We start from the raw sequence: 14,730 nt of genomic DNA, 5'->3' as shown, positions 1-14,730 counted from the left end.
TTACGCATAACGGTAGTTCATCGAGTGTTTTAACAACAGTTCAAATACTTTCACGAGCCTCTGTAATTAGGGTAACGTGTACTCCATGGTATCTCAAGTATCGTATTTCTAATATCTACGTATAAAGGCGTTTAAATAACCTTTAAATCGCGTAATATCAGTATAATTATTACGATATGGTAAGTTGATCGTAGGTCGTTCGTTATCATCTGGAATGGAACTATTTACGAGATCCACGGCTACCTTATTTAAAAGTTCGTGATCGAGAGTAGAAAAGTTTCGGCGTGTAATCATTTTCCGATCTTGTCGGTTGGAAAAGAAGGAGGGTCGGAAGTTCAGCAACTACCCTCGTGAACGGTTCGACGATTTCCGGTCGGCTGCGAAAGTGGATTGCCATTCGTGACAATAAATTATTTCACGCCCGTTAAAGCAACCTTTTTTGTCACGACGAAACGTTACGAAAGAGGAAATCGTAAAACGAGCTGTGAAACGATCCGCGATGTTGTAAGCCCGTGCTTCGCTTCTTCGAAGGCTTATTTCTTCGAGAGGAAAGAAACCGATTGTACCAAGAAAAATGTCTATCGATCAGTGTTTGGTATAATATCGATCGTAACTTACGATTATCTTTCGCCTCTCTCATAACTAATCCATTCCATTATTTTTAAATTGTCATCGTTGTTACCTAAACGAGGCTCGATAAGCCCAGAAACCTGATTTTCAGTAGATTATGGTTTTCGAATAATTTCAGCTTTACTTAGATATCGATCGTCTCTCGTATATCTTTTCTTTTTTTTTCTTTTTTATTTAAAATTTCACATTCACAATTTGTCCAATTTGGACATTTGGTAGAATTTTTTATCTGTTCTCGTACATCTGACAATTCACTTACGGCATCGCTTTGGAATTTGTCAAATCCGGTAAACGAGGAAATTTGAAAAATTTCTATCAATCAGTGTTTGCTATAATATCGATCGTAACTTACGATTATCTTTCGCCTTTCTCATAACTAATCCATTCCATTATTTTTAAATTGTCATCGTTGTTACCTAAACGAGGCTCGATAAGCCCAGAAACCTGATTTTCAGTAGATTATGGTTTTCGAATAATTTCAGCTTTACTTAGATATCGATCGTCTCTCGTATATCTAACAATTCATTTACGGTATCGCTTTGGAATTTGTCAAATCCGGTAAACGAGGAAATTTGAAAAATTTCTATCAATCAGTGTTTGCTATAATATCGATCGTAACTTACGATTATCTTTCGCCTTTCTCATAACTAATCCATTCCATTATTTTTAAATTGTCATTATCGTTACCTAAACGAGGCTCGATAAGCCCAGAAACCTGATTTTCAGTAGATTATGGTTTTCGAATAATTTCAGCTTTACTTAGATATCGATCGTCTCTCGTATATCTAACAATTCATTTACGGTATCGCTTTGGAATTTGTCAAATCCGGTAAACGAGGAAATTTGAAAAATTTCTATCAATCAGTTTTTGCTACAATATCGATCGTAACTTACGATTATCTTTCGCCTTTCTCATAACTAATCCATTCCATTATTTTTAAATTGTCATCGTTGTTACCTAAACGAGGCTCGATAAGCCCAGAAACCTGATTTTCAGTAGATTATGGTTTTCGAATAATTTCAGCTTTACTTAGATATCGATCGTCTCTCGTATATCTGACAATTCATTTACGGTATCGCTTTGGAATTTGTCAAGTTACTCCAACTCCGGTAAACAAGGAAATTTTCTACCAACGTTCCAAGCCAAAGGATATGAAATAGAAGACTTGCATAATATTTTCTACTTGTAGAATATAATTAACGTAATTTCAATAATCGACCATTGAATGTACGTATCGTGTCGTCTAACGCATATTCACAGGCCGTGAAAAATCGAGAAACAGGTCGTACGAGTTCGCGTATATTTCTGACGCACTGCAAACAGGAACGTAATATGTTTCGATTAATTGGCCTTGCCGTAATGGTGCCACCGTCTGATTCATTATCCACGTCGACCGTTCGACGACAGAATAATCGCGTGTTTTACAACGTCGCTGGATTTCGGGTTTAAACAACGAACCGGAGAAAACCGGTTGGCTTTTCACAGACTTCCACCCTATTCACCCCTTGTTCCGTTGGTTTCTCGTATTTTCCTCCTATCACTTAATAGGATATTTTCGATTCAGGCGACTTCGTGAAGCGTGTTACTTGTCTTTTATTCTAGTCCACTCTTATTTGAAAAAGAACGCTGTTCTGTACATCTAAGTATCTTCGTGAACGTTTAGATATTATTATTATTGCCACGAGGTGTAGAGTATTCGAAGAAAGTATTCGAATACTCGCAGAAACGTCTGACGAATAAATATTTACGATTATCTTCCAGCTCTCTTATAAATAATCCATTGGATTTTTTTTAAATTGTCATCGTTGTTACCTAAGCGAGGTTCGATATGCCTCTGAAATTACCTTGAAATAAATCTAAAACATTCTGAAATTTCATAAAGAATATAACCTAACAAACACGAAGATGGTACCCCGCTGGGGGTAGCCACCCATATGATAATCAAACAGCTAAAAAATTCTACCAAATGTCCAAATTGGACAAATTGTGAATGTGAAATATTAAATAAAAAAAAAAAATTCTGAAATTTCATAAAAGCCAAAACCTAGAAAATGTGAAATTAAACGTATCCATGTGAACTTTGATTCTCTGAATTTTACGTTGAACCGGTTTGTACAGTAAGAAAAAGCCAAATATTTTCTCAGCGAGACGAAGACGAATCTTTTCCTGCCGAGCCAACTAATTACGAGAAAACGTATTTGAATCGTCGATGAAGTTTTACGCGGTACAAGAAAGTGGTAAAATTTTCCATGACAAATATGGATACCTTCGTAGAATATTTACACAGAAATCATTGTTCTCTGTGAGATTAATTTCTAAGGGTTGTAATAGCAGAGGTGTAAAATATATTAAAATTACACGAGAAGAAGTAACCGAAGGCAAACGAAACGAATTAACTTTTGTCGGTCTAACATGCGTTCTGTTCACAAGCCGGATAAGAAACTCGTTCCATTTCGGTTCAGATAGACGAGTTGCTTGAACAAATAACCGATCCACGAAAGTACTAGCGGAAAAGACAATGGCACGCGAGCCAAGATCGTCTCGAGCCGTTTCCTCGTCTCGTGTATGCCCTCGAAACGGTGAAAGCGACTAACAAAGAACCGTGTTGTAATTATTTTAGCAAGGAAAGCCCGTGCCGCGCGAAATCGCTGCAATCGAAAGGATAATTCACGAATTCGCCAGATAACTATTCATCGTAATCGAAAATTAAATGGCCACTTTTTAAAAAAGGAAATTTAATTACTTATTTTGTTACATTTGGGAAAATATTCTGCAAACAATTCGTACGTTTTATATACAAATACAAATTGTTGCTATGTTATTTATCGTTTATCTACGATAAAATTATCCCAAACAAAGATTCATTGGTATTAAATAAAAAGCCAATTGATGCGAGAAGAACTCTCGATGGTATCTCTTTTTCTACAAAAACATCGAAGCTATGTTGTGTTCTTTAAGGTAGGTGCCATAAATATTTATCTGTAATATTTAATCGGGGTTTTTAATCTTCTACGGATAAACAAATTTATGTATTGAAGTTATTTATCGGTCCTTTAATTTTCAAGTTCCACGTTTCCGAAGATTACGTTCGAGTAAAATTCCAAGCCAACGTTAAGAGACAGAAACAAGCGAAATGTCATAACGAGGACAGCACGTGATAATAAATTACGAATCGATGTGAAATTAAATAGTACAAAGTTCCAAGGCATTCAAGTTTCATGGAACAATTGTTTCGCTGGAACGATAATAAACTCACGATTTATACCAAGACCGTTTTGCAATTTCCTTTAAAAGCGAAACACATTCGGTAGCTACAAGGCCAGTCGTCGAATAACGAAGTAGCCACCAAGGCGCGTGTATTATAGTATTTCCAATTATTTGCCATTTTTAAACAATATCGTTGGAAAATGCTCGTGGGATGAACTTAATAACACGAATTACTAGCAAATAGTTTTGTTCGATCGATTATCGAAAAAATAACGGTTCCCGTATCGCGTTATTCTTTGGTTAAAATACGATCAGGTAAGCTAATTATTATTAGACTGCAGAGTTTTATGCATCTATGAAAAGTTTAAAGGCGTAAACGTGCAGAGAATGCATATACGTTATCGCTAATCAATATCCGGACATTTTACAATGCATAAAACAGTGGATGAATATTAATGAAATACAATAATACGATAAAACGTAGTCAAATGATATTGCAATAAATTCGACATTTAAATTCGTAATGATAAAGCATAGAAGTAAAAGCGAATCGATAATTCAGACATTCCTTTTGCAGGAAGAAAAATATAAAGAAATATTACAGAGGTAATTATTGGACAATAAATCAGGCAGAAATTAAAAAGCACGCAATTTATGGCTATTAAAGCGTCATCAAATGATTTGCTGTTAGCATAAATTCATTAAAATAATGATAAACTTTAACCCGTTTATAATCAAGCTGCGTTTAAAGCAAATAATTTCGTAGATAGTTGCAAGCGAATATAACGTTTCTACGCTTGAAATATTGTAAATAAGTCGTTAATTAACGATAAGTTTATTTGTTACGGGTAACTGTGATTTAAAAATTCACCGAATTCTATCTTCTTTGATTTATATTGTTCTGTAATTTTCTACCGAACGATTTAACCACCTAGATAAGTAGATAAGTATTGACAAATTAAATAAATAATAAATAAATAAATGTTTTCGTTTCTAAGTAAAAGGAGAGCAATTCATTGTGTTTGCGATTCATTAGTCAACCATGATAAACGAAGTTTCGACGGAGCTATTATCACTGCTATTGACTAGTTTCTGCGTCAAAGACTTTATCATGCCTGCACGCGTTCAATAAATCCGGCCAAGTACGTTCTTCCGATACTGCGCTCGATTTCATTGCCCTCAAAACCTTGAACAATGTTATTAATTGTGCAACTCATCGCGGAACTGCTTCCTTGTGTGGCTGCACGATCGTCCCATATTACGTGGGTGGTCAAGAACAATTATGAGAATGTGCTACATGAGAGAGAAATGGAGGCAGAGAGAGGGGGAGGGAGAGAGAATTTATCAATCCGTGTATTTTTCTTCTTCGCTGGTTTTTTCATTTTTTGATGTTGCGAAAGACTGTCCAGGGTTATCGGTTTCAACATAATTTAGATTTACGATAAGAATTATGGCGAGTTGACAATTCTACGAGCATTAATTTTCAAGATATGGAAATTCTAATAACAGGTATATACTTATATTATCGCTCAAAACCAGCCAGACGCTGGTTTATTTCTCGAAATGAAAGAACCTTAAGGAAGAACACCTTTCTTTTTACAGATCTTTTAATTATAAATCAGATTACGAAATTAGAAATTACGTCACAGGTTGGAAGACTGAACGGAGGATAACGAAATCACAATGAAGTCAATAAAATGCTCACACGTGACTTTTACGTTAAAGGAAGAAAAGACAAAAGGGCCAACTTTCGTAAGTCAGAAATCCAGCAAACAAATTTCCTCAAATATTTTGGTCTTTGTTTGGACAACAAACTAATCTGGAAAATACACAGGCGAGAGAAAACGAAAGAAATAAAAAGTAACAGGGAAATTATGAACTGTTTCATAACCAGCAACTCCAAACTGAATACAAACAGTAAACTGCGAATCTATAATACAAGACCATCGCCAAACCTATATGGACATATTGAATTCAAATCTGGAGCATGGCTGTCAAATATCCTAAAGTAAAGAAAATAGACAGTCTACTGCGATCGTTTGTTCCAAGAAGTGTATTAAATGCACCGTGATATGTAAGAAACAGGAACAGATAACAGATAACACAAGGAAAAAATTCCAACAGGAAATTAAAAGATATTCCAAAGCACATGAACACGGTATAAAAGGCCACGAGAACCAACTTGCGAAAGTTGTTACTTTGGTTTATCCAGAAGCCTCTGAAGGAGACATCCTTTGGATCTACCTATACCCAAGTATCAACAGTTGATTTTATACCGATACAACATTAACATTTACTCTAGCGATTATGATAAATGCATCGAAAAGTACGTCGAAATCCGCGCATTGTGTTAAAGTATTGCCATAAGATAAACGCAAATAATTGTAAGTATAAAATTAGGAATATTCGATAAAGGGACACTTAAAAAAAAAAGAAAAAAAAAAGGAAGAAAGAAAAAAGAAGATTATAAGTTAGATCAGTTTCTATAAGGTACATTTTAATTAAAAATTGCGGATAAAACAAAAATTATAAATTTCCAGCGAAAATTGTATTGATCCGCAGGGTTCTATTCTCCCGAGATCTCTTCAAGATGCCCAACGAGAACTCATCTCTCGACGAACGATACAATCATAAGAAGCTATACTATTTTCCTTCTTGCGAATTTCCTTCGTATTCACCGAGAAAGGAACTCGAGCCTGGCCTAGTTCCCCGATCCACCCTCTTCGTGTATATTTCAAACAATGTGAAAGGACTTCGACTCAGCTTCATTCTTCGACTACTGTTACGATGCCTACCATACAGCGAGTTACAGAACAGAGAGTCAACCTCTATCTAAGAAACCTGTTATTCTAAACTTGTTCGTTCGAAAAATGACGAAAACGTAACCGGCGTTCGTCTACGATCGCCGGATTGGTGTTACCATATTTCAGAGCCTCGCTTTTAGATAAAAAGTTCTGCAACGTTTCTTGTTTTCGTCGACAGATAAGAAACGTAGAAACTGCGCGTTGCTTGCATTCGTAGGAAGATTTTGTTAAAGGGAATTGACTCTGCCGCGTTGCTTCGTAAATGGAATTGGAAGGTGACTGGCCAACAGGCTCAAACTCGATTAAACAGACTGTACCGTCTTCTGGTGCTTGGCCTGCAAAACTCGAGGTCCTCGCTATAAAATACGTCCTGAGTTGCAGATGCGCCGATTGAAAGCTCGCAAATTGCAGAGTTTAATTCCGATTCGTTACATCGACAAATTAATTATACAACGTTGATAATGCACCTCGTTAGATGTTGGTATGAACAATGGTTTAGATAAATAAAATCTTGTCATGGTGTTTCTTGGTGTAAAACTTGACAGGGTAGATCGGATAGTTTTAACAATTATACGCGGAATAGGACAAAGTCTGTTTTCCATCAGTCACGTTGTATCGACCTTCGAACAGCGTGGTAAAATGAAGAAGAATTCGGAACGAACGAGTTGGGAAATAATTGTCTCTTTATCTTTGAGAATTCCTGCATTTCTGCTATCAGACGCAAAAGATAATTCCAACTTTTTACAGAAAACGAATATTAATAATTGCACTACGTATGACTGCGTTTAAAACGCGAAACTTACGGTACTACGTTTCACGGTTTGCTCTTCGTCTCTTCGATCTCTTCGAAAGAAAATTACGGAAGCTTAACCTACCAAAGTCCCGATAGTACGATAATACGATAGCAAACCTAATTCAAAATTTTCGTTTCTATCTACGGAAGCTACATCCTACTCAATTCTTGTGCTTGCAATTTTTTTTTTTTTTATTTATTGTCTATCGTCACATCTGCTGGTAGGGTATTAGTGATTAGGATATTAATATAATTACAAGTATTACTTACATGTCTAAATATTTAAATGGTATTTACGTGTTTAATTTAGTAACCATAGTTTGTAATGTTAATTAGCAAATATTTAGATAGCTCTAAAATAGTTAACGAATTAATACAGTTTGTATATGTACGTATATCTATTTCTTTTAGGCAACTTAGTCTTTTCATGTTGTATTCTGTCACTTAGAAACGATCGCATATTGTTGGGTATTTTTAAGTTGCGTTTCGTGTCCTCAAATTTGGTGCGCTAGCAAAGTAGATGTCCGAATTTTACCGTGCCAAAAAATTTCTGGGTCGACAATGCACAAACGCTACCAACTGCTTCGAATCATCATATATATAGATTGTCTAGTTGGAGATCAAAAAGGAATACGATAAAAATGTTAATTTCGATACCATCGTTGTTGAGAGACGTGTAAACGATTTGCCGACAAGGTTATCTTTGTAGAATGAAATTTCCCGGAAACACGGCGACAGTTTGCCCCGTGGAGGTTTAACTTAATTTTAATCTAATTCTAATCTGGAACTAACCCAGATTCTGCCGCGTTTAAATTGAATTAACCATCATTTCCTGGTGTCGTGTCATGAGCGCATTAATTAAATAATGATGAAAAAATAGGAGAAGATGTTAACGTGGTACGAACGTGAGAAATGTTAAACAGGCTTTAGATTCGTTGCTCTGAACATTCGTTCGTGATTTTCCATTTTAGAACGATGTCGGATGAGACAGTACGCGAACAAATTTTTTAAATCTTTTCACCTTTACGAAGACCGATTTCAATTTCTCGAGCGATTTAATGCGACGAAATTCTTGTGCATGATTCCTAAATCTCTTATCTTGAAAATTTCTTACAGTCCTTACAAAAACTATATTCGATCCCAAGAAGCTTTGATTCGCAAAAATATATAAAGTATACAATCATCGAAGTAAATTCAAGACATTGTATATAATATTTTTGAAAATTTTCCTGTCTTAGTAAAAACCCAATTTTACGTTTCTTCTGCGATATTAATCGGAATAAGATCGGTGCGATTGTATCAATACGATTGACTCGAGCGCAGAATTCTAATTTCGATGCAGGCGTGGTAATATTAATCCGAGCCAAATGAAATTCGGCCGATCTGGCGTAATTACATGCCTCGTAAATATTAACAAAGGATGCGCGTTCGCTGGATTTTCGTTTCGACGTGGAACACAATGGAATCGTTTTCAGAAAAACGAAAAAAAAAACTACCGACTGGCTGCTGGTAACGAGTTTCTGATGCGTTTTTATTCCTTTTTTCCCCCGCGATCCCTTTTGTCGGTAGCTTGAAAAACATTAGTCGACTTTTTTCCACGTGAAACGTTTCACGTTGTAAATTGCTCCAAATTTTAAAACTCGCCTGTTTTTCGTTAACATTTCCATGAATAACAGATATTAAAATAATATTTGTCGTATAGTATTAAATGAGGCCCGTGAGACGATAAAAGGAAGCGAAATAGTGAAAATTCGTACGTAAAATAATTTCTAAAAAAGTTCCATGTGAATTAGATCGTAATCGTGACTGGTATTTCCGTTTTTGTCCTAATTAAATTAACGGAATCTTTGGTTTAAAAACACGACGAGATAAGTGAATACAGCGAGTGTAACAACCACTTTGCGGTTGACTTTAATCGCATCTCGCGTTGGTAAGAATATAAAATATTAATATTATATATAGATATGAATATAAAATATAAATATAAAAATATGAACGAACGAATATAATGGAAATGAATGAAAAATATGAATGAATATAAAATATGAATACCAATGACTAAAAAACATTGGAAATGCAAAGTGGCTTTGAAACAAAACAATATGATACACGACGTTGCTAATGTAGAAGCCTACTTGCTCAAGTATTTCTAAAAAATGTATGGGTCAGAAGGAACGGCAAACAGGTAATATTCATCTCTGTAAAACATCATGCGAAGACATTCTTTAAAAACACAATTAATCGCCATTAAAAGATTCCTATCGTGAATGGTCTAAGACTTTTGCAGAGTACTGTATGCAAACGGAGTTCGCGTCCTCTGCGAAACTCTTCGCAGAATGAGCGGTAATCACGATGCATTTAAACATCGATTTGTATCAGGTTTTAAACCTTTAAAGGTCCGCAGATTTATTAGAGTGTCAGTAGCGGCCGCTGCTCTGAACGCGACCCGATCAATTCCTCCTCCAAAGTGATCGCGTCCTACTGAACCGCGTCACGTCACGCTTCCTCGAGAACTTCTCTCACATAACATACATCGTGGATAGTCCTTTCCATTCACCTGTGCCCCACAAAGATATGGCCACACGTAGGAGTCGGCGTACAGAGGCCGTACGTGTAAATACAGGGTGTCTCAGTAATCGTGGTACGATTGCCGATAGAACGATTCTATGTAAAGAAGCAAGTCAAGAATATAAAATAAAATTGTTCGTGTAATACTTTTTTTGCTGAGAAAAATAATTTATGAAAATTTATCACGCGCGTGTATCTATTAGATCAGTTTCCAATTAAACACGTCCAAATTTTATTTTCCTGACAATATGGCCTTCAACGGAAAAACTTTATCGTACGTTTTTAACTTCTTTTTACATGTAGAATAATCTGCTGTCGATTATTTGCTCATACCTAGATGGTAATCGGCCAAGTTTAATTTGACAGATTTCTAAACTCCATTTCCTCGAAAACGGAGCATCATATGGAAAAATGGTATTCTACATTTTCCACTTGTCTTTTCACGTAGAGTCATTCTGTAGCCGATTGTACGACGATTGCTAGGTCACCCCGTATACATGTAAATAGGTTACGCCTTTGTCCGTGTATACATAGTACGATATACACGAGCGTCTCTATAAGCTAGCCAAACGCGCGACAGGGGACAACAAACCGTAAAAACGGTCCAACTACGGGCTGACAGGGCAAGAATCTGGCTGGAATACGCGGTCGAAAATCGATGCAGCGGGAGGAACGCGTGAAACGCTTTGTACCACGCGACTAAAGCGGTGCCGGATTGGTAAGTGTACTCACCTAACCTTGCTCCGCAGGACAGCTTCTTAGCTTGCGTTATCCGCGTTGTCCTCTCTCCACGAGGAAACTTCCATGAACCGGTTTTTCTCTTTTAATCGATCTTCGGCTTAGCGTTCGGGGTATACCAGGTATACCGTCGATTTATGCAGCTTTAGGGGAGGCATCGAAACGGAGAAACGTTCGTGAATAACGGTATATCCCTACCATGTCGAAAAAAAATAAGAAAAAAAGAGGCACACAATTTGCTGCCCGCACGCGCTCTTAACGACTTCGTTACTCGAAATCAGCGAGACACCGAAGCCGCTGAAGCGTACTTCGTCGCGCACGCATCTGTCCGTCACTCACCGACCAGATCTCCCACGGAATCGAAAGCGTCCGTACGCTTTTGCCTCTCCCGCGCCTCTACATTACGCTCAGCAGCACGCTCAGATAAGCGAGTCACAGTCACAATACTAACGAGCTACACTCTCGACACTCGGTCGCTGACTGAACGTGTTGCTCCCGACTGCAGAGACATCTGGAGGCAGAAAAGAGAACTAGCAGCGCCATCGTAGGTTTCGAAGTCGCTTTGAATGAATTACGGATGAGTTGTGGGGATGGTATTTACGTGTTCTGAAATACCGACCTCAAAAAAGATTACACTTTACACAATCACAATTCGATATGAAGAATGAGGAAATTATGTTTAGACTTTTTTTTATTGTCGAACATAGTGGAGACAATGGTTATATAAAATTCTTCCTTTATTAAACCGGCAACTATAGGTACGCTTTTATTTGGTAATTACGCGTCTCTGTTACGCGTATAAAGCGAATCTTCAGCTTGCTGTAATTTACTTACATACATACTTATTTACTTTACGTACATGCTGTCATTTCTCTATTAAGTATTTCCTATTCTCTAAATGTTAGAAACAAGAAAGTGTCATATGCATGTTATGTGGTTTTATAAGGCAGAAATGTAAGAACTTTTTCTTCCTTATCTGTATCTTATCTGTCATCATTTTATATCATTTTATGCTATATATTTTTGTGCTTTGTTATTTTAGAAACTGTATTAAGAAGATATAAGAGATCATGATATACACCTTAGACCATTTGAATTACCCGCGAAAATTTAAAAATCGTATTTTAAAGTACGAACTTTATATACTACAAAAATTACATGGCTTAATTAGAAAATGATCTCTTTAAACAGTTTTATTTAATTTAATTGCTCACATTTCTTTTCGCAATTGCTCTAGTTATGTAGAAACCGATTTATAAAAGTCGATTTGACTTTGATAATACTATATCATAATCGGTATAATACAGTGGCAATGTGGCAATTGACCAATAAAGGGAAGGGTTTAGGCTATTAATATTGTACCAAATTATACGTATGCAAACGTTATTGTAAATGTAACGTGTGCTGATACGTATCTACAAGTGCAATAGTTTTCTAGTTGCGTGATCTTTATAAAGATTTTTGAAATGTTTCATACTGTTAGAAATAGAAGGTTAGGGTGCTTCTAACAATATTTGACGTGTCAATGCAACTGCAAATGGCGGACACCAATGGTGACATTTCCTCGGTAGAGCAGAAAATCGAGAAACTGGCGATATCTGCGGAGGACTTGGCGAAAAACAAAAATGACAAGGAGAGTGGAAAGAGGTGGGAGCCTCATCTATGGGGTTTCGAAACTAAGGAACTGTACAAAATCGCAGTCAATTTTTATAAAGGTGAGTCAATCATATTGTCAGTTTATTAAAATAGTATCGCTATTCGCTTCTTTGAGTTATGTTAGAAAAACCATATGTCTGTGCGGATACGTGCTGTTACATTGTTATGTTATATATTTCCAACACGTCTAAAGTTTGAAGTATAAAATTTCATGAGAACTTCACTGTTGATTGGTGTATATGTATATAGTTTACTGTTGATTTTGTAACTTATGTTTTCTTTCCATCGGTAGTTTAATGTATAGATAATATTATCTTCCTTCGATGTCAACATGTCAATTATACAAATTGTGTAAAAATTGTAGAAAAGGAAGGCAAAGCTGTCCATTTGTCTTATGAAGACAAATTAAAGCTAGTGGCTTTTACCCAGCAAGTAACGCATGGCAAATGTACTGCAGAGAATGCACCACCTTTGGGTGTGTTGGATGTAATTGGAAAGGACAGACGCTTAGCATGGCAAAATCTAGGAAACATATCCAAGGAACAGGCAATGGAAGGATTTATAGTTTTGCTAGACAAGCTATGTCCCCTGTTTAGAACAGTTGTAGAAGCACAAAGAAGGGACATCGAAGAGAAGTTAAGGTTGAAAAGGGAGGAGGAAGCAAGAAAAGTAGAAGAAGAAAGGAGGTTAAAAGAATTAGATGAACAAAGAAAGAAAGAGGAGGAAGCTAGATTAAAGGAAGAAATACAGAGGAGACAAATTCAAGATGCCTTAAATCAACAAACATATTACCAATTCAAAATGTATGCGGAGCAACAATATCCTGGCAATCCAGAGCAACAAGGAGTACTAATAAGACAGTTGCAAGAACAACATTATCATCAGTACATGCAACAATTACATCAAAACCAATTAGTCATAGAAGATCAAATTCCAGAAATAAACACTGCCACAACAGAAAATGCTGAGAAGGAAGAGCCAAAAGAAACAAATGAAACGGCCACATTGAACAGAGAAGATTCTGATGAATTGCCAGATGATTACCCACCTATAGCTCCACCAGAAATGTGGACTAGACAGGGTGTAGATGCCTTCAAGCAACTCATTAGGAGAGAAGATGGTGATGCAGTTATTAAAGTTGGTCATGGGGAAATCGTAACGGTTAGGGTGCCAACGCACGAAGATGGCTTGTGTTTATTTTGGGAATTTGCAACGGATGGCTATGATATAGGTTTTGGACTATATTTTGAATGGTCAAAACCAGAAACAAATCAAGTATCAGTACATATTAGTGAGTCTGAAGAGGAAGAGGAAGAGGATGATGAATATGAAACAAGAGATGATTTAGAAAGTGGAGTAACAAATGGTATAATTCAGTCTGATTACAAACCATTGCCACCACCTATAAGCGTGATAATACCTGTAAATATATCAGTTTACCTTTTAACTTTAGAAATAGAAATAAAATTTCCATGGTTCTAGTATTTTTATGCTAATTGTTTTTGCAGATTTTCAGGAGAGATTCACAAGAAGAAGTCTACGCAGGAAGTCATAGATACCCAGGGCAGGTAAATGAAAATATATCTTTGAAAAAATCTAATATTTGTAAATATTATCGTACTTATATATTCCAATTACAGGGTGTGTATCTTCTTAAATTCGATAATACATATTCACTTTGGCGAAGTAAGACGCTTTATTACCGAGTCTACTACACACAAAATGGTTATGTGAAAAATTAGCTTTATTAAGAAAAAAAGCTACTGCGCAATTCACTATCGTTGAGAACTAGCCTGATGCGATTATTTGCCAATATTGCTAGTCCAACTAAATGAAGAGTCCTATATGTTATTTCTGTTCACACCAAGTGTTTACAAGAAGAAACACAAATATATATTTATTATGGTTATGTAAAGACACTTTATTGTTTAATATGGCAAGCAAAGTGGGCACAAGTAAAAAAAGAAAGGTTCCTATCTTTTCCTTTCCCATGGATGTTTATAAAAAACAAAGTAAAACGAAAAAGTAAAGTGTATAAACGTCGGTAACAACAGCAAACCGTGTATCACGAATAATTGTTTTAACAGTCCGATATATTAATGTCATATTCGATTGTATAATATGCCAGTAATGTATCGGTCATTTTATGCGTAATAATTTTTTTTTTATGATAAAGATTTTACCCTATCTTTGTTATTATCTCATTCGTGTCTGTACTTATACTTTTATTAATACTCTCCCACGTTTTAGAAAAATACATTGGAATCAAACCATTTCGCTATTTCACTTTTTCCTCATAATGGTTTTTATATGTGTGTAAAAGATTAATCAAA

General features: G+C 36.0%; 2 protein-coding genes across 3 annotated transcripts in view; one reads left to right on the top strand and one right to left on the bottom strand.

The window, feature by feature from the left end:
• Nucleotides 1-11,215, bottom strand: part of LOC117207143 (probable beta-hexosaminidase fdl) — a 40,200-nt gene extending 28,985 nt beyond the window's left edge. Inside the window, exons 1-2 of one of the 2 annotated variants that reach the window (XM_033447059.1) lie at nucleotides 11,081-11,215; nucleotides 10,736-10,935 (exon numbers count right to left, since the gene is read on the bottom strand). The gene's annotated coding sequence lies outside the window, so the exon portion shown is untranslated. Of the gene's footprint in view, nucleotides 1-10,735 lie in introns of both variants that reach the window. The other variant, XM_033447061.1, reaches the window with a different exon arrangement.
• Nucleotides 11,216-12,046: 831 nt separating this feature from the next.
• On the top strand, nucleotides 12,047-14,316 carry LOC117207149 (Golgi resident protein GCP60). Its single transcript, XM_033447080.1, has 4 exons — nucleotides 12,047-12,456; nucleotides 12,762-13,819; nucleotides 13,906-13,965; nucleotides 14,038-14,316. Exons 1-4 carry the CDS (start codon nucleotides 12,267-12,269, stop codon nucleotides 14,137-14,139), a joined length of 1,410 nt encoding a protein of 469 aa, XP_033302971.1. The 5' UTR covers nucleotides 12,047-12,266; the 3' UTR covers nucleotides 14,140-14,316.
• The last annotated feature ends 414 nt before the right edge of the window (nucleotides 14,317-14,730 follow it).

This window comes from Bombus bifarius, unplaced genomic scaffold (genome assembly GCF_011952205.1).
Source record: "Bombus bifarius isolate JDL3187 unplaced genomic scaffold, Bbif_JDL3187 scf7180000008023, whole genome shotgun sequence".
NCBI lineage: Eukaryota > Metazoa > Arthropoda > Insecta > Hymenoptera > Apidae > Bombus > Bombus bifarius.
The sequence above is the reverse complement of the archived record's forward strand: the minus strand, read 5'-3'. Positions and strand labels throughout refer to the sequence as shown.